Source organism: Heptranchias perlo, chromosome 23 (assembly GCF_035084215.1).
Source record: "Heptranchias perlo isolate sHepPer1 chromosome 23, sHepPer1.hap1, whole genome shotgun sequence".
Classification (NCBI taxonomy): Eukaryota; Metazoa; Chordata; class Chondrichthyes; order Hexanchiformes; family Hexanchidae; genus Heptranchias; species Heptranchias perlo.
The window spans coordinates 40223503-40249704 of NC_090347.1; the positions used below are offsets into that span (position 1 = coordinate 40223503).

Below are 26202 nucleotides of genomic sequence, written 5' to 3' on the forward strand. Positions count from 1 at the left end.
GACCCTGTGTGTAGTACACGGAGTAGCAGACCCTGTGTGTAGTACACGGAGTAGCAGACCCTGTGTGTAGTACACGGAGTAGCAGACCCTGTGTGGAGTACACGGAGTAGCAGACCCTGTGTGGAGTACACGGAGTAGCAGACCCTGTGTGGAGTACACGGAGTAGCAGACCCTGTGTGGAGTACACGGAGTAGCAGACCCTGTGTGGAGTACACGGAGTAGCAGACCCTGTGTGTAGTACACGGAGTAGCAGACCCTGTGCGTAGTACACGGAGTAGCAGACCCTGTGCGTGGTACACGGAGTAGCAGACCATGTGCGTAGTACACGGAGTAGCAGACCCTGTGTGTAGTACACGGAGTAGCAGACCCTGTGTGTAGTACACGGAGTAGCAGATCCTGTGTGGAGTACACGGAGTAGCAGACCCTGTGTGGAGTACACGGAGTAGCAGACCCTGTGTGTAGTACACGGAGAAGCAGACCCTGTGTGTAGTACACGGAGTAGCAGACCCTGTGCGTAGTACACGGAGTAGCAGACCCTGTGCGTAGTACACGGAGTAGCAGACCATGTGCGTAGTACACGGAGTAGCAGACCCTGTGTGGAGTACACGGAGTAGCAGACCCTGTGTGTAGTACACGGAGTAGCAGACCCTGTGTGTAGTACACGGAGTAGCAGACCCTGTGCGTAGTACACGGAGTAGCAGACCCTGTGCGTAGTACACGGAGTAGCAGACCCTGTGCGTAGTACACGGAGTAGCAGACCATGTGCTTAGTACACGGAGTAGCAGACCCTGTGCGTAGTACACGGAGTAGCAGACCCTGTGCGTAGTACACGGAGTAGCAGACCCTGTGCGTAGTACACGGAGTAGCAGACCCTGTGCGTAGTACACGGAGTAGCAGACCCTGTGCGTAGTACACGGAGTAGCAGACCCTGTGCGTAGTACACGGAGTAGCAGACCCTGTGCGTAGTACACGGAGTAGCAGACCCTGTGCGTAGTACACGGAGTAGCAGACCCTGTGCGTAGTACACGGAGTAGCAGACCCTGTGCGTAGTACACGGAGTAGCAGACCCTGTGCGTAGTACACGGAGTAGCAGACCCTGTGCGTAGTACACGGAGTAGCAGACCATGTGCGTAGTACACGGAGTAGCAGACCCTGTGTGTAGTACACGGAGTAGCAGACCCTCTGCGTAGTACACGGAGTAGCAGACCCTGTGTGTAGTACACGGAGTAGCAGACCCTGTGCGTAGTACACGGAGTAGCAGACCCTGTGCGTAGTACACGGAGTAGCAGACCCTGTGTGTAGTACACGGAGTAGCAGACCCTGTGTGTAGTGCACGGAGTAGCAGGCCCTGTGTGTAGTGCACGGAGTAGCAGACCCTGTGTGTAGTACACGGAGTAGCAGACCCTGTGTATAGTACACGGAGTAGCAGACCCTGTGTGTAGTACACGGAGTAGCAGACCCTGTGTATGTAGCAGGGAGTAGCAGACCCTGTGTATAGTACACGGAGTAACAGACCCTGTGTATGTTGCAGGGAGTAGCAGACTCTGTGTATGTTGCAGGGAGTAGCAGACTCTGTGTATGTTGCAGGGAGTAACAGACCCTGTGTATGTAGCAGGGAGTAGCAGACCCTGTGTATGTTGCAGGGAGTAGCAGACTCTGTGTATGTTGCAGGGAGTAGCAGCCCCTGTGTATGTAGCAGGGAGTAGCAGACCCTGTGTATGTAGCAGGGAATAGCAGACCCTGTGTATGTAGCAGGGAGTAGCAGACCCTGTGTATGTAGCAGGGAGTAACAGACCCTGTGTATGTAGCAGGGAGTAGCAGACCCTGTGTATGTAGCAGGGAGTAGCAGACCCTGTGTATGTTGCTGGGAATACTAGTCTGGGTATAGAGTAGCAGCTGCTGTGTATGTTATACTGTAGTTTGATTATTGCACTATTGAACTCCCACTCTGCTGTAACCCTAGGTCTTTCGGTACAGTCAGAGTTGCTAAGTTCTTTTTCTGCCCTGATAATGTGTGTCTGTTTGGTAACTCTGTATGTTGCTGTCTCCCTGTGAAAGGTCCTGGAGCAGCACGCTGATGGGCGCTGGAAGGGCCACATTCATGACAGCCAGAAGGGCACGGACCGCGTTGGTTATTTCCCCCCGTCCATTGTGGAGGTGATCAGCAGGAGATCAGGTCAGTGGGCTGTGTTCAGGTGGTCTTCACTTCCTAGAGGTGTTTCTTAACACGAAGGGTAGTAGAAATCTGGAACTCCCCCCTGCCCCCCTTCCCCCAAAAGACTGTGGAGGTCGGGGGGTCAATTGGAGCTTTCAAGACTGAGATCGATACATTTTTGTTGGGTAAGGGTATCGAGGGATATGGAGCAAAGGCGGGTAAATGGAGTTGAGGTACAGATCAGCCATGATCTAATTGAATGGCGGAACAGGCTCGAGGGGCTGAATGGCCTACTCCTGTTCCTGTGTTTCTATGTTTCCTATGAGACAGCAGGGAGCATAAAGGAGAAGAGGTGGGAATGTTTTTTTAAGGAAGGATGTCACATCAGGCTTTCATACTCACTTTATGGTCTTGTGTCTTCCAACTTATCTCTGTGTGATACATAAGTGTTCCAAATGTTTGATGGAAAGATTTTGTCTGGCATTTATTCATTTGTGTTTATCTGAGCGGAGCTGCTGGGGTCAGAAGTTCCAGGTATCTTAGTATTTCGCCCCCTCCTACGGTTTGTGAACCCCTCTCTCAAGGTGTTGACTCTTGCTGGGCCATGGTTTCCACATTTGCTGGCAGCCCTATAGTTCCTCACAAAATTGGGCATTCTTCATGTGAAGAAGAATGAAAGAACTTGCATTTATGTAGCACCTTCCATGACCTCGGGACGTCCCAAAGCACCTCGCAGCCAATGGAGTACTTTAGAAGGGTAATCCATTTTATGCAATCAGAGTGAATGGGAAGGCAATTGGTCCATTTGGATTTTGTACCGTGAGAGTAATAGAAAGGGGATTGGCCCGTGGGGATTTTATACAATGAGAGTGAATGGGAGGGGGATTGGCTCATTGGGATTCTACACAAAGGGTGTGAATAAGAAGGGGGGAAGCCACCAGTCAGACAATTGGAAGGTGCATCAACCAGTTCTGCATATTTATGGAGTAGCAATGGCAGAACCTTGAGAATAGAAGCCTTGGTCACCTACTCAATCAAGGAATGAGTTACAGCTATTGAGGACAGTGGGGAGGAGCTGAGAACTACCTTTTTAAAAAAAATGGGAGTAGGAGACAATTAAATAAATTAAACATTTCTTCACTTTGTGAGTAAGCCAAGACTGGTCTAGGACCCTGGCTGAGGGTCTGGATGGTAACTAAAGCCACTGATGCATGGAGTGATTTAGCTCACTTCAAAGGTCTGGTCATGAAGCAGATGAAGTTCCCACACTGACAGGCACTGATTGGAAACTGCTCAGCACTGACAGTGCTTCCAAGAGAACTGCACTCAGTGTGGTCAATGGACCGTGATCCCCAGTGAAAAGGGAACCAGACTGCCTGTGGCCCGTGTGATGTAATGGAGCCTTTTATTCGCAGCAGGTCACTGAAAGAAAGTAATGAGATTACGTGGGGGGAGAAACATTGTCAAGCGGAGGAACTGAGTGTCTTGCAGATTTGAAAATGTTTACATTTCCAATCAGGCACGAATAGGGAGGTGAATATTCCCCTGGAAACAAAGGTCGGGGGGGGGCCTTGCGTTTGGGGAATGAGGTTCCCCTCACAACACTACCAAGTGTGAAAGGTAAACTTGATGATTACAAGTCGCTGGGAGAACATGAACTGAGAAGGAGGAGGTTAATGGTGGGAATACCTGTGATTTTCCACCCAATCCCATCCTTCCCCACCAAGAGACCCATCTATAAGGTTCTCCTTTTTCAGCTATTTGTCTTTAATTTCAGAATTTACAGGACTTGAAGAAACCATTTTGGTTTCTGGTCAATCCCAGAGGGGAATGAATGTCGGTGCCAAGTATATTTTTGTAGGATCCCATTTTTAAAAAAAAACCACTATCCCTTGCCGAACACCCAAAATAGGTTCCTTAAAGGTGACTCCTTTGTAAAGTGCAGGGTAGACGTTGAAGAAGAACGTTACAGTTGAATAGGCAGATGAATTGACTCAAGGCAGAAGCATTAACCAGTGTGCAGGAAATTTTCGGCACGCAGGTTGTCTCTTAGAGAGGTCCCAGGAACCTTCCTCGAGACAGCACTAAGGAGGGTTTTAAAAGTGGCTCATACCAGCTCTAAGCTGCAGGTCCTAGATTTGATTCCCATTCTGTGATAAATTAGGTAATTTCGGAAGGGGAAACAAATTTGGGTTTTATAGTTGGCCTCTGCCCTGGGTTCCTGCTTTGGATCGCTATCCAGTGACTCCTGCTAGAAGATGCACCATGTGTGGTTGTGGGGAAGGATAGGATCAGGCTCAGCTCTGATGCCTTTCACAGTTGAGTCGTCTGCTAACACTCGCATGAAGAATGGCCACTTGAGTGAGGTACAGAGGGTGTCCAACAACCATGGAACCATACGCTAGCAAGACCCATGGTGCTCAGGAGAGGATAGGGGAAAATCAGCAAAGTGATTTCTAGAGTGTTGTCAGACTGGCGCTGTGGGGAGTTGAGTAAGATCTGAACGTCTGTTCACATTGCTTGTTGTACCCTCTTTACCCGTAGGCACCCTCACTCGCCACGCCTCGGTGCCTCCCCATCAACGTCAGGGGTTCCCCAAGACACACCAGAGTACCTTGTCCACCTCGCAAACAGACGACACATACCAGCTCTACCAACAGTCGTACTCGCAGACGCTGCCTGCCCATCGCACCTTCAACCACCCTGGCTTCAGCCGAAACAATCACAACACGGAGAATAGCGAAGCCTCCGCAGGTAAATCGGGGTTCAAGCCGATAGCAGGGGATCGAGCGATTTTAGTTTCCCAAATTGTCTTGGGAAGAACTTTCTATTCACATGAGGAAGGCCTTAGACCCCAATCACCAGTTTGTGACAAGTTAGGCAGATCCCAGCCTGAGACTCCTCAGTGATTTCCTGATCTCGGCCCCTAAAATGGTTTCCCTGGGCCTTTAGTCCTCCGTCATTTTGCATCAGTGCACAGGAACAGAGAAGGCAGCAGTGCTTGCAAAACAGCAGGTCCTGGTCCACTCTGCGACTGGCCAATCTTACCGTCAATCATAAGGTATGTTCTCTTGAGTTGTAGGCACAGATGCATTGTGGGAGTTGGAGCCTGCTAACTGATGACGCTCGCTCTGGGAAGGCCTGTGAACTCAAGCCTCAGGCTTCTCAGAAAGACACAGGCCTCTGACATTTCAAACATAGTAAATTTGAGCCTGTAAGTTTAATAATTTTTTATACATTTTCTACTTTTGCTGCATCCATATGACATTACAAACCTTACTTCCTCAAATTAATAGAGAAATACAATGGTGTTCAAAGGGATTTTCAAAAGCTGGTGGTGTTTGCCTGTGGTGATGCCCACGGTCAGGTGATGAATGAGTTTTTTTTATATATAAGATGGTGACAGACAAGGGAGAGAGACTTCAGAAACAATGGCCAGAGCCTGCAACTAGAATCGTAGAATCTTACAGAAGGTGGCCATTCGGCCCATCATGCCTGTACCTTTGAAAGAGCTCTCCAATTAGTCCCACTCCACTGCTCTTTCCCCATAGCTCTGCAAATTTTTCCTTTTCAATTTGAATGTTACTGTTGAATCTGCTTCCACCACCCTTTCAGGCAGTGCTTCCCAGATAATAACAACTCGCTGCGTAAAAAAATGTTTCCTCATCTCCCCTCTGGTTCTTTTGCCAATTATCTTAAATCTGTGTCCTCTGGTTATGGACTCTGTCATCAGTTTCTCCTTATTTACTTTATCAAAACCCCTCATAATTTTGAACAACTCTGTGTTGTGATCCTGAATTCTCAAAAAATGCTCGCAGCGGGTGAGAAGCAGGAGCATGAGTCTGTAATATCACCCCTCTGCTTCCTAATTTTAATGGTTGAATATGCGAATGGATTACTATAAGACCCAACCCTTTGCGGTGGTCTTGAGAGCCACGTGCAAAGAGTATTTTTTTTTGCTCCATCGAGAAACCTTGGAGAAAGACCAAGACCCAGTGCCCAAGACGTCAGCAAGGTTGAGAGAGGAGGTAAATCAGGAAATGGTGTTAAGGAAGTCCAAGGGAGTGAGATGTTCTACAGTGCTGAGGTCATGGGAAGGAATGGGTAAGAGATGCCATGTGATCACAGATGAGGAAGGCCATTTGGCCCATCTTAACCCATCCATCCAGAAAGACATTGCATTCTCTCCACCGTGACATGCTACTGTTTCTTAAATGATTCCAGGGTCTTTGCATCCAATACTCTGCCTGGAAGTCCATGCATGTGCTGATGTGGAAGAGAATGTATTAAGGCGACGTTTATAATAATCTTCTGTTAGTGGGAAGCCTTTCCTAGTGACGAGTGTTTGCATTGGTTTTGGGTGGCTACGATGAGTGGTGATTATAGACGCATCACTTCTTATCTGTGGTAGGAAATGGTCTGGACAGAGATTCTTACCAGTACCCACCAGCCCAGCTCTGCCATCACCACTGGGGTATCTGGGTCCTCAGACAACCAGAGGTAAGCATCATCCTCGCCTGCCTGTTATTCCTGGTCCTGCAGCAAGCTCGCTATAGATTGGAGCAGCAGTGAACGTCCACTTTACACATCCCGTGTTTGTGTGCAGTTTTTAATTGTTGTTTTCACCTGGTTTCAGTGCTGTTGGCAGCACCCATACCTTCTGTACCAAAGAGGCCGAGCCCCAGGACTGAGCACAGTTCTTACTCCCGTTGCCAAGCGTCCTCCCCTGGCTGTGACAGGCTGGCGACCAGCTGTCTGAACTACTGGTAAAGCAGGGGCTGTGAGCTGTGGGTTAACTCCTCCACTAGTCTCCTGTGGGTGCTTGCATTTATATAGCGACTTTAACATAGTGAAATGTTGCAGGCTGCTTCACAGGAGCATAATCAGACAAAATCTGACACTGAGCCAAAGAAGGAGACATTAGGACAGGCGATCAAAAGCTTGGACAAAGAAGTGGGTTTTAAGGAACGTCTTAAAGGATTTAAAGGGAGGGGATCACGGACTAAATTCCAGAGCTTAGGGCCTAGACGGCTGAAGGCATGACTGTGATCAGGGGCATCACCAGCACAGCCCCGTCTCCTGCTCCTGCATGTGCAGTGTGGGTAATGGATGCCCACTCTATCCAGCTCTACATCCATCTTTTTCAATACTGACAGAACAGTGGCAGAATCTTTCTCCACTTCCAGTGCCCCCAATAATGTCAATGTTTGGTAGCATGGAGAGGAGTCAAGTAACTTTGATTCTAACCCCTGCTCCCTCCAAACCCAACTTCCTAGGCTGGGCTTCCTTATCTATTGAACTGTTTTTGCATTCCCTCTCATCATGTTCTTTGATGTTCTGTTTGCATCTCTCAGTTCTTCAAGTTACCTTGATTATATTCGTTCTCTCGCACTCTCTCTCTTTCGCTTTCTCTCTTCAATCAGAAGAGAAAATTGCCCCCGTGGCCTTGTATGTGGAGATGCTACGAGAATGGTACAAAGCCACATGGACCAGAAGGTGCCAGGTTCCATTCCCAGTCTGTGCTGGATGAGCCGATAAATCAGGTGATCCTAGGACATGACAATTGGCCTCAGTGCCCCGGGCCAAAGAAGGGAAATAATCGCATTTGAGTGACCCCTTGCTAGAAAGTGTGTGTGTGTGTATATAATGTTGGCTGAGGGGCAGAATTGGCATTGGTAGAATAGCCGGCCACTATCTAAGGTGGCATAAGGACAATAGCCACTGGAGTGGGATATCAGAGGGCAGGTAGGTGCTTGTAGCCCAGATAGAGTCAAGAAGGGGAAGAAAAGAAAAAGAATTTAAAAAAAAAACTGATTTGGGGCTCACGGTATTTCTGTTTTGCGACTCCCGTGATCTTTTATATTTTATTTGTTCCCTTCAACTGTAGAGTCAGCCTCTGTCTGTGTTTAAAAAGCAGTCGTCCAGTATATGGAACAGAAAAGAACTGGTGCAGTGCGGGTTCCACGGAGCTCCTGCCTCCTGAGCTCTTCTCTGCTGCTTTCTGCCTTTCCTCCTGGGCCTACTCTGCTTGTATGTGTTGTTATGGGAACGGTAGCAGGCCTCAGGCACCACCCTGAGTTTATTCCCACATTACTCCTGTTATGCTTGTGTCTCCCAGCAACCTGAGGCATGTTCAAGCCCAGTCTCCTGAGTGGTCACTGCAACAGCGAGAGGCTGGTTTCCCAGTGACACACACGGCCTCTGGTTTGCGTTGTCCTTGGTCTGTTAGGTTGTTATGTTGAGCAGTGATCACACAGACCCATCAGTTCTTCTTATCTACGGTAGGGAAAGGCATGGACTGCATATACCCAACAGCCCATTTCTTCATTTCTGCTGAGGACATCTGGGTCCTCAGACAACCAGATCCTGGTAAGCATCATCCTCGCCCGCCTGCTTATTCCCTGGCCCCGTGACAACCCGCGCTATACTAGAGCAATCGTCAACATCCGCTTTCCACAGCCAGTGCTCTTTGTTGAATATTTATTCCATGCTTCTGCTCACCCTCCGCCCAAAAACCCTAATGTCAGTGCAGTGCTCGGAGTGGGATTTACTTCCATCCGATTCTAATTGCTCCCCACTCCCCGTCTTCCCAAGCTCTTGTCTGTCATTCTCACTTGGATTCATCCCTCTTCTGTATTAAACGAAACCACTCCTATATTGGAGCCCATGTCTGTTTCCCATCTGTTCCCCTTAATGTTCATTGATGTTTTCTTATTGAGAAACTCAGGGGGAAAGACCAGGGCCCAAATCTTGGGACAACACCACTGTTGTAAACAGTAGAAGAGAAGATGAGGTAAAACGTATTGGTTGTGAGACCCTCCCCCCCCAAGCTTGGGTTGTAAAACCATGTAGACATTAAAAGGAAAGGAATACTGAGGGAGGTGGGGAGACCTGCAGTTTTGAGGTCCTGGGAAAGAATGAGTTAGGAATAGGAGACAATGGCAATGAGTCTTGAATTCAACACAGGATGTAGGGCGAAGGAAGAGAGTGTAGGATGGGCAATTTGGAGGAACAAGAGCAGAAAGTTCAAAGGACCACTGACCATGGTTCCTTCTGTGTGAATTCACTCCAGCCTCTCTTTGAGCTTCCCTGCATGTATTAGACAAGAGGTGATCTTGTTGGATGGGATGTCACTGCCATACTTAGCAGTTTTCCTCCACTGGGCCCCTTCTGCATCACATGCTCACTCTCCGCCCTCCAAAACAAATCTTAGAACAAAGAATACTAGAATCCTTTGCCAGGTTGAGCTCCTTCTGTACCTCTAGGCAGTCTTCAATTGAGAAAATGTTTAAGTAGGAGTTTTATAAAACTAGAAAGCTGTAGACAGGGCTTTAAACTAAAAAGGGGGGGGGTGGGTCAGGTGAGGGGAAATTTAGAAATCTAATGAGACAAGTTAAGACAGTAGAACAGTGCAGTGATTTGGGGAAAGATAAGCAGAGTGTGGCAGGAAGGGACAGAGAGTTTACCAATAATAGAGCAACAAGTGAGATCAAAGCAGGAAAAAATTGTAAAAAGTCAAAATTAAAGGCTCTTTATCTTGGAGCATGGAGCATTCGTAACAAGATAGATGAATTAGTTGCACAAATTGAGATAAATGGGTTTGATCTAATAGCCATTACAGAGACATGGTTGCAAAATGACCAAGATTAGGAACTAAATATTCCAGGGTACATGACGTTTAGAAACGACAGGCAGAATGGAAAGGAGGGGGTGTAGCCCTGATAATAAAGGATGACATAAGGACAGTGGTGAGAAAGGATCTTGGCTCGGAGGATCAGGAAGTAGAATTCGTAGGGGGGAAATTAGAAATAACAAGGGGCAAAAAACACTGGTGGGAGTAGTTTATAGGCCCCCTAATAGTAGCAATACCATTGGACAGAGTATTAATCATGAAATAATGGGAGCTTGTAACAAAGGTAATGCAATCATCATGGGGGACTTTAATCTGCGTATAGACTGGGCAAATCAAATTGGCAAGGGTAGTTTGGAAGACGAGTTCATGGAATGTATTCGAGACGGTTTCCTGGATCAATACATCATGGAACCAACCAGGGAACAGGCTATTTTAGATCTTGTATTATCTAATGAGATAGGGTTAATTAGTAATCGCACAGTAAAGGATCCTCTGGGGAAGAGTGATCATAATATGATGGAATTTCACATTGAGTCTGAAAGTAACATACTTAAGTCAGAAAGTAAAGTCTTAAACTTAAATAAAGCCAATTATATAGGTATGAGGGGCGAGTTGGCTAAGGTAGATTGGGAAATTAAATTAAAGGGTTTGACTGTTGAAAAGCAATGGCAAACATTGAAAGAAATATTTCAATATTCTCAACAAATATACATTCCATTGAGAAATAAAAACTCCACAGGAAAAGTGATCCACCCGTGGCTAACTAAAGAAGTTAAGGAGAGAATTAGATTGAAAGAAGAGGCTTATAATGTTGTCAAGAAGAGTAGTAAGCCTGGGGATTGGGAGAGTTTTAGAAACCAACAAAGGACGACCAAAAAATTGATAAAAAGGGAGAAAATAGAATATGAAAGTAAACTGGCAAGAAATATAAAAATGGATTGTAAGAGCTTCTACAGGTATGTAAAAAGGCAGAGAGTAGCAAAAGTAAACATTGGTCCCTTAGAGGCCGAGACAGGTGAAATTATAATGGGGAATCAGGAAATGGCAGTTGCGTTAAACAAATATTTTGTATCTGTCTTCACAGTAGAAGTCACAAAAAGCTTACCAAGAATAGTGGGGAACCAAGGGGTAAATGAGAGTGAGGAACTTAAAACAATTAATATCACTAGAGAAAAAGCACTGGACAGACTAATGGGACTAAAAGCCGATAAATCCCCTGGACCTGATGGCCTACATCCTAGGTTTCTAAAAGAGGTGGCTACAGAGATAGTGGATGCATTGGATATGATCTTCCAAAATTCTCTAGATTCTGGAACGTTACCAGTGGACTGGAAGGCAGCAAATGTTACCCCGCTATTCAAGAAGGGAGGGAGAGAGAAATCAGGGAACTACAGGCCAGTTAGCCTGACATCAGTCATTGGGAAAATGCTGGAATCCATTATTAAGGAAGTGGTAACAGGGCACTTAGGAAATCATAATATGATTAGGCAGAGTCAACATGGTTTTATGAAAGGGAAATCGTGTTTGACAAATTTATTGGAGTTTTTTGAGGATGTAACTAGCAGGGTAGATAAAGGGGAACCAGTGGATGTCTTATATTTGGATTTTCAAAAGGCATTCGATAAGGTGCCACATAAAAGGTTGTTACACAAGATAAGGGCTCATGGGGTTGGGGGTAATATATTAGCATGGATAGAGGATTGGTTAAAGGACAGGTAACAGAAAGTAGCGATAAACGGGTCATTCTCAGGTTGGCAGGCTGTAACTAGTGGGGTACCACAAGGATCGGTGCTTGGGCCTCAGCTATTTACAATCTATATTAATGACTTAGATGAAGGGACCGAGTATAATGTATCCAAGTTTGCTGATGATACAAAGCTAGGTGGGAATGCAAGCTGTGAGGAGGACACAAAGAGTCTGCAAAGGGATATAGACAGATTAATTGAGTGAACAAGAAAGTGACAGATGGAGTATAATGGGGAAATGTGAAGTTTGACAGTGCTTAAAGATATATACCTCAATGCAAGGAGTATAGTGAATAAGGCAGATGAGCTAAGGGCACAGATAGACACGTGGTAGTACGATATCTCAGCTATTACAGAAACATTGCTTAAAGAGGGGCAGGAATGGCAGTTCAATGATTCCTGGTTACAGGGTTTTCAGACGAAATAGAGAAGGGGATAAAAAAGGAGGGGGGGTGGCAATTTCTGTTAAAGAAACAATTACAGCTCTGAGGAGGGATGATATGTTAGAAAGATCATCAAATGAGGCCAAATGGGTTGAGCTAAGAAAACAAAAAAGGGGCAGTCACAATACTGGAAGTGTACTATAGACCCCCAAACAGTCAGAGGGAGATAGAGGAGCAAATGCGTAGGCAAATTTCTGAGAAGTGCAAAAACAATAGGGCAGTAATAGTAGGGGATTTCAACTATCCGAATATTAACTGGGACACAAACAGTGTGAAGGGTATAGAGGGTGTAGAATTCTTAAATTGCATTCAGAACTTTTTTAGCCAGTACGTAGCAAGCCCAACAAGAGAGGGGGCAGTTCTGGATTTAGTTTTAGGAAATGAGCTGGGCAGGTGGAAGGAGTAGGAGAGCATTTTGGTGGTAGTGATCATAACTCAGTTAGTTTTAGTGTAGTTTTAGGGTAGTTATGGAAAAGGACAAAGATGGAACAGGAGTATAAGTTCTCAATTGGGGAAAGGCTAATTTTACTAAGCTATGAAGTAATTTAGCAAAAGTGGACTGGAAGCAGCTACTTGGAGGTAAATCAGTGTCAGAGCAGTGGGAGGCATTCAAGGGGGAGATTCAAGGGGTTCAGAGTAAACATGTTCCCACAAAGAAAAAGGGTGGGGCTGCCAAATCTAGAGCCCCCTGGATGTCAAGGAGCATACAGGGTAAGGTAAGGCAGAAAACGAAAGCTTATGTCAGACACTGAGAACTCAATATTACAGAAAGCCTAGAGGAGTATAGAAAGTGCAGGGGTGAAATTAAAAAGGAAATTAGGGAAGCAAAGAGAGGGCATGAAAAAATATCGGCAAGTAAAATAAAGGAATACCCAAAGATGTTTTATAAAACATTAAGAGCAAGAGGATAACTAAGGAAAGAGTACGCCCTATTAGAGACCAAAAAGGTAAACTATGAGTGGAGGCGGAAGATGTGGGAATGGTTCTTAATGAATACTTTGCGTCTGTCTTTATAAAAGAGGGGGAATGATGCAGGGATTGTAGTTAAGGAGGAGGAGTGTGCAATATTGGATGGGATAAACATAGTGAGAGAGGAAGTATTAAGGGGATTAGCATCTTTGAAAGTAGATAAATCATCAGGCCTGGATGAAATGTATCCCAGGCTATTAAAAGAAGCAAGGGAGGAAATAGCAGAGGCTCTGACCATCATTTTCCGATCCTCACTGGATACAGGCGTGTTGCTGGAGGATTGGAGGACTGTTAACATTGTATCATTGTTTAAAAAGGGAGCGAGGGATAGACTGAGTAATTACAGGCCAGTCAGTCTAACCTTGGTGGTGGGCAAATTATTGGAATCAATTCTGAGGGACAGGATAAACCATCACTTAGAAAGACATGGATTAATCGAGGACAGTCAGCATGGATTTGTTAAGGGAAGGTCGTGTCTGACTAACTTGATTGAATTTTTTTGAGGAGGTGACAAGGAGGTTCGATGAGGGTAGTGCATTTGATGTAGTCTACATGGATTTTAGCAAGGCTTTTGAGAAGGTCCCACATGGCAGACTGGTCAAAAAAGTACAAGCCCATGTCATCCAAATGAGAGTGGCAAATTGAATCCAAAATTGGCTCAGTGGCAGGAAAGGGTAATGGTCGACAGGTGTTTTTGTGACTGGAAGGCTGTTTCCACTGGGATTCTGCAGGGCTCAGTACTAAGTCCCTTGCTTTTTGTGATATATATTAATGATTTGGACTTAAATGTAGGGGACATGATTAAGAAGTTTGCAGATGATACACCGTATCATCTGCAAACACCGTGGTTGATAGTGAGGAGGAAAGCTGTAGACTGCAGGAAAATATCAATGGACTGGTCAGATGGGCAGAAAAGTGGCAAATGGAGTTCAATCCATAGAAGTGTAAGGTAGTGCATTTGGGGAGGGCAAACAAGGCAAGGGAATACACAATAAATGGGAGGATACTGAGAGGTGTAGAGGAAGTGAGGGACCTTGGAGTGCATGTCCACAGATCCCTGAAGGTAGCAGGACAGGTAGATAAGGTGGTTAAGAAGGCAAATGGAATACTTTCCTTTATTAGCCGAGGCATAGAATATAAGAGCAGGGAGGTTATGCTGGAACTGTATAAAACACTGGTTAGGCCACAGCTTGAGTACTGTGTACAGTTCTGGTCACCACATTACAGGAAAGATGTAATTTGCACTAGAGAGGGTGCAGAGGAGATTTACGAGGATGTTGCCAGGACTGGAGAATTTTAGCTATGATGACAGATTGGATAGGCTGGTGTTGTTTTCCTTGGAACAGAGGAGGCTGAGATTTAATTGAGGTGTACAAAATTATGAGGGGCCTAGATAGAGTGGACAGGAAGGACCTATTTCCCTTAGTAGAGAGGTCAATAACCAGGGGGCATAGATTTAAAGTGATTGGTAGAAGGATTAGAGGGGAGCTGAGGAGAAATGTTTTCACCCAGAGGGTGGTGGGGGTCTGGAACTCACTGCCTGAGAGGGTGGTAGAGTCAGAAACCCTCAACTCATTTTAAAAAGTACCTGGATGTGCACCTGAAGTGACCTGCAGGGCTACGACCAAGTGCTGGAAAGTGGGATTAGGCTGGGTGGCTCTTTTTTGGCGGGCATGGACACGATGGGCTGAATGGCCGCCTCCTGTGCCATAAATTTTCTATGATTCTTTGATTCAGAGAGACTTGGGTGTCCTCATACAAGAAACAAAAAAAGTTAGTATTCAGGTACAGCAGGCAATTAGGAAAGCAAATGGCATGTTGGCCTTTATTGCAAGGGGGTTGGAGTACAAGAGTAAGGAAGTCTTATTACAGTTATTTAGGGCTTTGGTGAGGCCTCACCTGGAGTACTGTGTACAGTTTGCTCTCCTTATCTAAGGAAGGATAAACTTGCCTTGGAGGCGGTGCAACAAAGGTTCACTAGATTAATTCCTGGGATGAGAGGGTTGTCTTATGAAGAGAGATTGAGTAGAATGGGCCTATACTCTCTGGAGTTTAGAAGAATGAGAGGTGATCTCATTGAAACATATAAGACTCTGAGGGGGCTTGACAGGGTAGATGCTGAGAGATTGTTTCCCCTGGCTGGAGATTCTAGAACTAGAGGGCATAGTCTCAGGATAAGGGATCGGCCATTTAAGACTGAGATGAAGAGAAATTTCTTCACTCAGAGGGTTGTGAATCTTTGGAATTCTCTACCCCAGAGGGCTGTGGGTGCTGAGTCATTGAGTATATTCATGGCTGAGATGGATAGATTAACTGGTTACTCATCCTGTTTCATCTTCATGGGATCTTTGTACAAATTGGCCAACTCATTTGCCTGTAAAACAACGGTGACTACACCTTGAAAGGAGCTCATTGGCTGCGAAGCACTTTGGCACATTCTGAGGATGTGAAGAGGTGCTGCATTAATGCAAATTCTTTCTATTTTCTATCGCCATTCATATCAATGGACTGGTCAGGGGGCAGAAAAGTGGCAAATGGAATTCAATCCAGAGAAGTGTGAGGTAATGCATTTGGGGAGGGCAAACAAGGCAAGGGAATACATAATAAATGGGAGGATACTGAGAGGTGTAGAGGAAGTGAGGGACCTTGGAGTGCATGTCCACAGATCCCTGAAGGTAGCAGGACAGGTAGATAAGGTGGTTAAGAAGGCATATGGGATACTTTCCTTTATTAGCCGAGGCATAGAATATAAGAGCAGGGAGGTTATGCTGGAACTGTATAAAACACTAGTTAGGCCACAGCTTGAGTACTGTGTACAGTTCTGGTCACCACATTACAGGACGGATGTAATTGCACTAGAGAGGGTGCAGAGGAGATTTACGAGGATGTTGCCAGGACTGGAGAATTTTAGCTATGATGACAGATTGGATAGGCTGGGGTTGTTTTCCGTGTAACAGAGGAGGCTGAGGGATGATTTAATTGAGGTGTACAAAATTATGAGGGGCCCAGATAGAGGTCTAGGGGAATCAAGGGATATGGAGATTGGGCGGGAAAATGGAGTTGAGGTCAAAGATCATCCATGATCTGATTGAATTGCGGAGCAGGCTCGAGGGGCCGTGTGGCCTACTCCTGCTCCTATTTCCTATCGTCTTATGAAAGGGTTCTTTCTTTGGTTAAGGAAGAGCAGTTTGGACAATTTTACACGTGAACATGGTTTACATGTTTAAATGTTTTGATGTAGCCTATGATCAATAAATACAACAACTACTTGCATTTATAGAGCACATTTAGCATAGAAAAGTGTCCCATGATGCTTTGCAGAGGCGTAGTCGGACAAAAACAGACGCCGAGCCAGAGTTATTGTTTTAAGAATGGCCTTAAAGGTGGAGTGGTTTCGGGAGGGAATTCCACAGCGTAGGGTCAGGCACGGCCTCCAGTGGTGGGCCGAAGTGCATTTATAAAGCACTTTTAACGTAGAAAAATGTCCCAAGGCGCTTCATAGTGGCGTAATCAAACAAAAATGAACGGCGATAGAAAATAGAAAGAATTTGCATTAATGCAGCACCTCTTCACATCCTCGGAATGTGCCAAAGCGCTTCGCAGCCAATGAGCTCCTTTCAAGGTGTAGTCACCGTTGTTTTACAGGCAAATGAGTTGGCCAATTTGCACAAAGATCCCATGAAGATGAAACAGGATGAGTAACCAGTTAATCTGCTTTAGTTGTTGGTTGAGGGATAAATATTGGCCAGGACACCAGGGGGAACACCTCTGCTCTTCTTCGAATAATGCCTTTTACATCCACCTGAGAGGGCAGACGGGGCCTCGGTTTAACATATTAAATGAATTTATTAACAGTACTTAACTGGAGTGTCAGCCTAGATGATGTGCTCACGTCTCCAGAGTGGAGTTTGAACCCAATGTGAGACAGTGGATAATTGGACCATTACAAGGATTGTGCTGTGGGGAAATAATCCCAGTGTGTTTTGACTCATGTTCTCGAGCAGTGTGGCCGTGTCGATTGCAGACGGGTGATGGAAATTAAATAAACCTCGCCACGTCGTCGTGCCATTTGACCCTTGTCCTCTTGTTCAGCAGGCGACAGGAACAGCGTGGGCAGCACGGGCAGTGTGGGCAGCATTCGCAGTGCTGGCAGTGGGCAAAGCACCGAGAGTGGCAACGGACAAACGGCCACTACCGGCCTGGACAACGGCAAGGTACGAAGGCACAGGCTGATCCCCAGTCGCCAGTCGCTGTTAATACCTGTCAGTGAACCGCCTACAACGAAATAAGGACAGAGGAACAGGAAGAAGTCGCTCGGCCCAGCAAGCCTGCCCCTTTTTTGTAGATCCTGACCCGCACCTCACCCTATCCCTCAGTCCCTTCTCTCTCCAGGAACCAGTGAGGGAGGGGGGAGGTCATGACCTCCCCAGTCAGTTTGAGGTTGGCCAACGTGGCTTTGGAGGACGGCCTCCATCTCGCTCCCAGGAACCCCTGACGCCGTCTTCAGCCTCCATGCTGTGCCTGAGAGTCTGTGTGGTTCCCGGCTGGGTCTACGGACTGGGTAAGTCGGCATTCCCCGGTCCCCAGCCCTGGTCCCCCTTCCTGCCAAGTCGGCCAAATCTCGAGTTCGGCCCCCATCCCAGCCCCAAGTCGGCCAAACCCAGCTCCGCCACTGAACACATCCAGTTGTCCCTTGAGCCCATTTCTACCGCCTGCTTCAATGTCCTGAGCCTCTTGGTATTTCAACTCTTCCCCACCCTCCCTCATGAACCATAACAGTGTGAAGGAACCTTCTCTGAATCGTACTGCGCCAAAAATCAGTTTGCTGATTGACCCCCCCCCCCGAGCTCACTTTAAACGGAAATGGCCACTTTAAAATTAGACTGAAGCGTGTTCAGGGAGATGGAGCAGGACACCTGGAACAGCGATGCACCACCCCACCTAGTGTTGAGATGTGGAATCACACACGCACAATCGAGTTCCCAATCCCAGCTGCATGGGAGCACAGAGCAGGGACCAGGAACTTCCCCAGAGGGATGAGTTAGCACCTCCTCTGGGAAGACTCGTGTGCACGAGGTATGTCCCAGAAACTGGCTTCGGAAGGCATGGGTTGGCGCCTAGGAGCAGGTTACCAGCCAGCCCTCTCGCTGTGCGTAATTCAAGGCTAGGGGACAGAAGACACCTGACACAAGGGTCGTCAAAGCCCTCGTCAATAGCCAAGATAGTACAAGAGTAGGGAAATGATGCGGTGAGCTGGATGAGATATTTTGGTTGGTCTGGATGTAAAGATGTGCCAGAAACTCCTGTCAGCTCACCAGTTCCCTCCACCTCAAGGTGTATTTGTTTTTGGTTTCTGGCAGGCAGTGCCCCCTGGTGGAGATCAGGCACATCAGCAGGTCTGCATGGGTGTGGAAACCCTCGGCAAACAGCTTGACCAGCCCGCAGGTAAGAGCCAGGCTGCCTCTCGCTTTCTACATTTGTGTCTCAATCTCGGCCTACGTCTGGGCTCCAGGGCCACTCTGCATCGTATTACTAACTGACACTTCGTGAAGAGTGACCAGTGAGTTCCTACACTCGCACGCACACATACTCGCACACACACAAACACACACACACTAACACTCGCACACACACTAACACTCACACACACACTAACACACACACACTAACACTCGCACACACACTAACACTCACACACACACTAACACTCGCACATACTCGCACACACACTAACACACACTAACACTCGCACACACACACTAACACACACACACTAACACACACACATATACACTCACAAAAACCCATACACACACACGTGTATATACTGTGCAGGATAGGGTGATGAGAGTTCACTGGAGGGAGGCAGGGTTGTGGAAGAATTGGTTCTTGTTATCTCCTCAGCGTCCACTAGTGGCCAGTTTTAGTGCACCACTGGTGCTCGCCTGGAGCTGAGTGTTCACCTGGGCTCTCCATTGACAGAGCGTGCATGGGACAGGATTGTTCAGATAAAAGGGGATGCCCCTCTGACGGCTCAGTGGGTAAATGCACAGCCTGCTGTGGTACTGAGCTGTACAGGCTAGAAAGATCACAGGTTCAATTCCTGGTCATTGCAGAGCGAACTGGAAAGCAGGTGAAGTGCCACAGTTGGCCTCAGGGCCCCCAGGCTTAGGGAAGGGTTAAAATCATCCAGGGTTCCTACTGCTGATCACTGCACAGTGAGACCTGCTGGAAAACCCGTGTGTGTGCAAGGACAGGACCAGGTCCAGCTGCACTGTGATGCCGTCCATTGTCAAACAGCTTGATGACACTCATGTTCAGTTCATATACAATGAGTTAAATCAAACCTGCTACCTGGCTGGTCTGTATGGCTCTGTACACCCTGTGGTACATTTACCCACTCGGACATTGGGATCATTGAGATACTGATGAGACAGACTGAGGGATTAACGGCAATAAGAGCCTTGTAAAAGAAAGAACAAATTTGCATTTCTATAGCACCTTTTACGACATCGCAAAGTGCTTTACTGCTAATTTTGTACTTTTTTGAAGTGTAGTCACTGTTGTAGCCAACATGTGCTCAGCAAGCTCCTACAATCAGCAATGTGATAATATCCAGATAAAACTGTTTTTTAGTGATGTTGGTTTAGGGATAAATATTGGCCAGGACACCTCCCCTACTCTACTTCGAAATAGTGCATCCACTTGAGAGGGTAGATGGGGCCTTGGTTTAACCTCTCATTGAGAGATGGCACCTTTGATAGTGCAGCACTCCCTCAGTACTGCACTGGAGTGCCAGCCTAGATTTTGTGCTCAAGTTTTTGGAGTGGGACTTGAACCCTCAACCTTCTGACTCAGAGATGAGAGTGCTAGCAACTGAGCCACGGCTGATATCTAGTACTGAACTCCTGGATTAAATTACATTCACTCCATATAACAACCCTTCCCTCAACCACAGACAGAAACAACACAGCTGTGTCTGTAGAACCAGTCCAGGCAACGTGCAATTACCTGACAATTGATTTATCCTGAGAGAGTAGTTTTATTTTTAGCACTAATCTATTCACGTAAACATCAAAGCATTGTTATCACTTTCATCGTCAAATTAGCCTTTGCTCTCGCACGACAGGCTGGGCTGGGACAGAGTGCGTGCGCGGTTAATGGGCTGGAACGAGAGCCTCCCCCTGAAGTGGTGACAGACGCGGTTTCATCCTCTGCCAGGGACTCGCTGCGGTGAAGCCCACCCTTCCCTCCGATCCTTCGACAGACCTGGACACTTTGGGCCTCCGGCTATCTGACAGATTGGAAACTCTGATTAACTTTTGCTAGCTGGAGCTTGTCTCAGAGAGAGAGAGAGATGTGAGCAGTGCAGACGGGACTGCGATTCTCCACAGACTCGGCAGAGTTGCCTCACTCCACAGTTCTCTGTGTTCCTGAGAGATGTACCTCCAGAGTCATTCCTCCTCCTCTCTAAATCTTCACCGCCAATCGTCCCATGATCCTGGACATGGACAGTGGAACTCCTTCCCTCTCTCTGTCTTCCCTTTCTCCTACAATTTGTAGGCTTTTGAAACCCAAGCTTGGTGTCACCCAGTCATTGATTACTGGTTCTGTTTTCTATCCAGTCTTGATGTCCTCCACTCACTTTAGGATTTGGCCCTTCATCTTTTTCTAAAATTTATTCTTGGGATGTGGGCGTCGCTGGCAAAGCCGAATTTATTGCCCATCCCTAGTTGCTCTGAGAAGGTGGTGGTGAGCTGGCCTCTTGTCCCACTGCAGTCTGTGTGGTGAAGGTTCTCCTACAATGATGTTAGGTAGGGAGTTCCAGGATATTGACCCACCGACGATGAAGGAACGGCTGATATATGTGCAAGTCAGGATGGTGTGTGAGCTGGAGGGGAACTTGGAGGTGGTGGTGTTTCTATGGCATTGCTGCTCCTGTCCCTCTTGGTGGCAGATGTCATGGGTTTGGGAGGTGCTGTTGAAGTAACCTTGGTGAGCTGCTGCAGTGCATCCTGTAGATTGTACATAGTGCAGCCACAGTGAGCAACGGTGGTAGAACATTAGGAACAGGAGTAGGCCATTCAGCCCCTCGAGCTTGTTTTACCATTCTGTTAGATCATGGCTGATCTGTACCTCAACTCCATTTACCCGCCTTTGCTCCGTATCCCTCGATACCCTTAACCAACAAAAGTCTACCGTCGCAGGTTAAGAAATGGAGGTTTCTTAACAAGAGGGGCCTGTAGTTACTGAGGGAGGATAGAGCCACACATGCCCAGATCAGACAGCAGAGTCCGAGTGACGAAAGATTCAAATTTTAGGTTCAGTCCTTGGTTTGTGCCAGCCCAACTGATCTCAGCGGGGGCAGTGTCAGTGGGGCCTGTCTCGAGGCACCTGATATCAGCAATCCTGCTCCTGCTCATTACTCGTTGACCTCTAGGCTGGAAGGCGCCTTGGGTGGAAACTGAGTAAGTACAAGAGCGGCTCATCTGTGATGCCCCCCATGGTCAAGCAACATGCTGTCTAGGCTCACGCACAAAGAATGGGCGAAGGAAAAGCAGAGAAAGCGGCCTCTGTGGGCTTGTACCCCGGCAGGGGTCAGCACCCCTCTATTAGCTCGGCACATACTTCAATGAATTCTCAAAGGGGCCGAGGTCTTCAGGAGAGGAAAGTGGATATATATATTTGAACAGGAGAAAGAGCAGCAGGAGTGGGACTAATTGGATAGTTCTTTGAAAGAGCCAGCAGAGGCACGATGGGCCGAGTGGCCTCCTCCTGAGCGGTAAGATTCTATGAATTTTCAATTGATGAGCAGGGAGATGGGTCCACGAAGGGTGTATAATATATAAGAATAATCAGTGCAGCATCAAACCCCAAAAGTGAGCTAGCGAGAGAGAGATCTTAACGTGTAGGAGGCAGGTGATGGTGGTGATGGAGAAGGTCAGTACAGCTGAACAGGAGCACTGTCACATGCGATCACTGGTGTGATAATCACCGGTAGACGTGAACCCTGACCCTCGTGAAGCCGTGCAATTTGACACAGCAGGCTGGAGGGGAGGGGAGGGGAGGGCTCCTTTTGTTGTGTTGTGGTTTTCTCCCCCTTTTAATCTCACCTCCGTTGCTGGCGAGGTTACAGTCAGTGAGGTGCTCCGATACCGAGTGAGTCAAGTTCAGCCCTGGTACATTAACCCTTTCATCAGACATTTGGAAGCACCTCGGGGGTGTGGCGTAGATTCACCAGAATGATACCGGCGCTAAAAGGGTTAAATTATGAGGACAGGTTGCATAGACTCGGCCTGTATTCCCTTGAATATAGAAGATTAAGGGGTGATCGATCTAAAATGTTTAAGATGATTAAAGGATTTGATGGGGTAGATAGAGAGAAACTACTTCCTCTGGTGGGGAGTCCAGAACAACCTTAAAGTTAGAGCTAGGCCGAACAGCAGTGATGTCAGGAAGCACTTCACACAAAGGGGAGTGGAAATCTGGAACTCTTCCCCCCGAAAACGTTGTTGAGGCTGGGGGTCAATTGAAAATGTCAAAACTGAGATTGGTGGATTTATGTTAGGCAAAGGGTATTAAGGGTGAGGGGAACAAGGCGGGTAAATGGAGTTAGGATGCAGATCAGCCATGATCTAATTGAATGGTGGAACAGGCTCGAGGGGCTGAATGGCCTACTCCTGTTCCTGTGTTCCTCTGGCCTGGAGACCAGTTGGAACATTTCAGCCTTCTCACTGTATCTCTTCAAGGGCTGATTTATTTTCTCAATTTTCTCTCCTCGTCTGACAGTGGTGAATGACGCTGGCCCGCAGTTCCCCGGACGCTGGCCCGCAGTTCCCCGGACGCTGGCCCGCAGTTCCCCGGACGCTGGCCCGCAGTTCCCCGGACGCTGGCCCGCAGTTCCCCGGACGCTGGCCCGCAGTTCCCCGGCCCACAGCTCCCCAGACGCTGGCCCACAGTTCCACGAGGACAGCTGGCTGAAGACTGTGGGGTGGGCCGCGGGGACCTTGTGCCTGCGTTGCCATGTTGCTCTCCCACTTGCTGGTGAAACTGGCCTGCGACAATAAATGTGGGTGCTCAGAGTGAGAGATAGGATAGACTCCACTCCGTGAAACTGTGGAATCCGTTCCACGTTTTGGAGTGGACAGTCCCAGTTTTTTTTTTGAATGGGCTGTCTGGTAATTTTGAAATTGTAATCTAAAAGTCGGACATATTAAACGAAAATCAACTTTTCATACTCCTGAGCCTCATGCTGTGATTGTTGAGGCCTTTGAAGTTTTCGATGAATTTTCCTCCTCAGTAAAGTAAACCAGAATTCAAGCCATGATCCCACCTCTCTGCGCCCTCTCCCCCCCAACCCGCCTCGCTCCCTGTTCAGTTTTGGACATGGCAGACAGTGGAAGTCCTACAGCTCCTAAGCCAGTGTGAGCACCAGAGCACTTCTTACCCAGAACCAGACTGCTGCACAGGACTCAGTACGAACACAGTGTCAGAGAAACACAGCTTAGATTAGATTTGCTGCCATTGAGTGTTAAAAGGGGGGAAGGGGCTCCTTAAAATGCAGCGAGGCCTAAAATGCTGTTGAGATTTACTAACGCCGGGATCACTGCTGATTCCTGTAGATCGTGTTTCAAAGATAAAAGACCATTTGAGTCAACAAGTGTGGAACATCCTTTCTTTGGACAACTGATGATATCACCTGTCCAGGCCTGCATTCCTCCCCCTTGCTCGCATGCGCTGTCTCTCTCTCTCTCTCTCTCTCTCTCTGACACAAGTTCACATTTGGCTTGTGAGTCTGAGAGAGGCAGTATTCGGCGAGGACCGAACCGAAACACTGAGCCATGGAAAGAATTGCCAGCGATAGTACTGGGGCGGATCCTGAAGCAGTAAAGTGATCCTCCTAACTTGGCAGGGAAGGCAGCATTACGATGATCAGAGGTAGGTCGAGGCACAAGCCTTAGTGTTGCTAGGAGATATCCCCCTCCCCCCTCCCTCGGTGGCAAGTTTATGTTTTCTTCCAGCACTAAAATGTGAACGTTGTCATTTTAGAATAAAGGAAATTTGAGTTAGTTTTAATTTGAGGCAACATCAGGAATGGAGAAAGAAGCTGAGATCATTTTATGATGTGGAACCTCTGAGGAACCGGACATGAATTATTAATCATTTGCCTCATTGGCCAAAGTCTATTGAAGCAAATGTCGTTTTTGATGAGGAGAGGATTACAATTAAGTGTAATCGATTGTGCGTTCGATCGAGTGGACATCGTCTTTGATACACTGCAAATAAAAAGGAAAAGAAACCTGCAAATGCTGGAAATCTGAATAACAGACAGGAAATGCTGGAAATACACAGCCAGTCAGTCAGCATCTGAAAAGATTGGTTAGAATTCCAGCTGTGTATCCTTCATCAGAACTGAAATCTGGACGATAAGTAGCACCGTCAAACAGCTGAACAAAACAAGAGGGGAACAGTAAAAATCAAGAGTCAGGTATTCTGCCTCTTGTCACAGAAAGGGATGAATGGATTAGTTGGTTTGCAAATACATTTTTTGAAAAGTTGGAAAGAAGTCAAAAGTGGTGGGTGGTAGAGGAAGATGCTCTCAATGAGACAATGGTAAAATATGGAGAGCTTTGCCTAATGTTGGACAAGAGATGGTGGACAGTATTGATAACATGGGGTAGTGAGTGCCTGGAGTATTCCTATCAGATGCTGTTACCCCCTCTTCTCTCTGCGCTATGGCTCCTCCCTGGCGTCGGAGGAAACGGCATCGAGGTCACTTCTGCTCTGAGGAGCTGACCGAAGGTGACCTGGTGGGTCTGTTCTGGTCTCTCGACCCTCCCGAGGGTAGGGGGCAAAGGGGACAGGGATGCACCTCCAGATCGGGAGCTCCAGAGACTAGAGTACAAAATCTAGGCTGACACACCAGTGCCATACTGAGGGAGTGCTGCACTGTCGGAGGTGCCGTCTTTCGGATGAGTTGTTAAACTGAGGCCTCATCTTCCCACTGGTGCAAGTAAAAGATTCCCATGGTACTATTTCGAAGAAGAGCAGGGAGGTGAAGTGACGGAGAGGGTTGATGAGGGTAGTGCGGTTGATGTGTATATGGACATTCAAAAGGCATTTGATAAAGTACCACATAATAGACTTGTTAGCAAAATTGAAGCCCATGGGGTTAAAGGGACAGTGGCAGTGTGGATACAAAATTAGCTAAGAGACAGAAAGCAGAGAGTAGTGGTGAACGGTTGTTTTTCAGACTGGAGGGAAGTTTACAGTGGTGTCCCCCAGGGGTCGGTCTTGGGACCACTGCTCTTTTTGATTTATATTAATGACCTGCACTTGTGTATACAGGGCATAATTTCAAAGTTTGCAGATGGCACAAAACTTGGAAATGTAGTAAACAGTAAGGAGGATAGCAACAGACTGCAGGAGGACATAAACAGACTGGTGAAATGGGCAGACGCATGGCAGATGCAGTTTAACGCAGGGAAGTACAAAGTGATGCATTTTGGTAGGAAGAATGAGGAAAGGCAATATAAACTAAATAATACAATTTTAAAGGGGGTGCAGGAACAGAGACACCCGGGGGTGTACTCACACAAATCTTTGAAGTTAGCAGGACAAGTTGAGAAGTCTGTTAAAAAAGCATGCTTGATGTTTGGTTTTATAAACAGAGAAGTAGAATACAAAAGCAAGTTATGCTAAATCTGGAGTATTGCGTCCGATTCTGGGCACCACACTTTAGGAAGGACGTCAAGGCCTTAGAGAGGGTGCAGAAGAGATTTACTAAAATGGTGCCAGGGATGAGGGACTTCAGTTATGTGAATAGACTGGAAAACTGGGGTTGTTCTTCTTAGAACAGAGAAGGTTAAGGGGAGAATTGATTGAGGTGTTCAAAATCATGAAGGGTTTTGACAAAGTAAATAAGGAGAAATTGTTTCCAGTGGCAGAAAGTTCGGCAACCAAAGGACACAGATTTAAGGTAATTGGCAAAAGAACTGAGAGTCCCGAAGGCTGTGTTGCCTGCCTGGTGCCAGGGTTAAGGATATCTCCTCGCGGCTGGAAAAGAACTTGGAGCATGAGGGGAGGATCCAGTTGTCGTGGTCCATGTAGGAACCAACAACATAGGTAGAACTAAGAATGAGGTTCTGCTGAGACAGTTTGAGGAGCTGGGGTCTAAATTAATAAGCAGAATCTCAAAGGTAATAATCTCTGAGTCACGTGCAAATTGGCATAGGGACACACAAATCAGAGAGTTAA

The 26202-nt window shown here is 47.0% G+C and overlaps 1 protein-coding gene across 2 annotated transcripts in view; it reads left to right on the top strand.

Annotated features, from left to right (window-relative positions):
* LOC137341262 (caskin-2-like) overlaps positions 1 to 26202 on the top strand; it is a 235154-nt gene that overhangs the window by 179083 nt on the left and 29869 nt on the right. The window contains exons 11-14 of one of the 2 annotated variants that reach the window (XM_068004363.1): positions 2059 to 2176; positions 4700 to 4909; positions 17038 to 17159; positions 18306 to 18390. In XM_068004363.1, the coding sequence (XP_067860464.1) occupies positions 2059 to 2176; positions 4700 to 4909; positions 17038 to 17159; positions 18306 to 18390 (535 nt within the window). The remainder of the gene's footprint in view (positions 1 to 2058; positions 2177 to 4699; positions 4910 to 17037; positions 17160 to 18305; positions 18391 to 26202) is intronic. The other variant, XM_068004364.1, reaches the window with a different exon arrangement.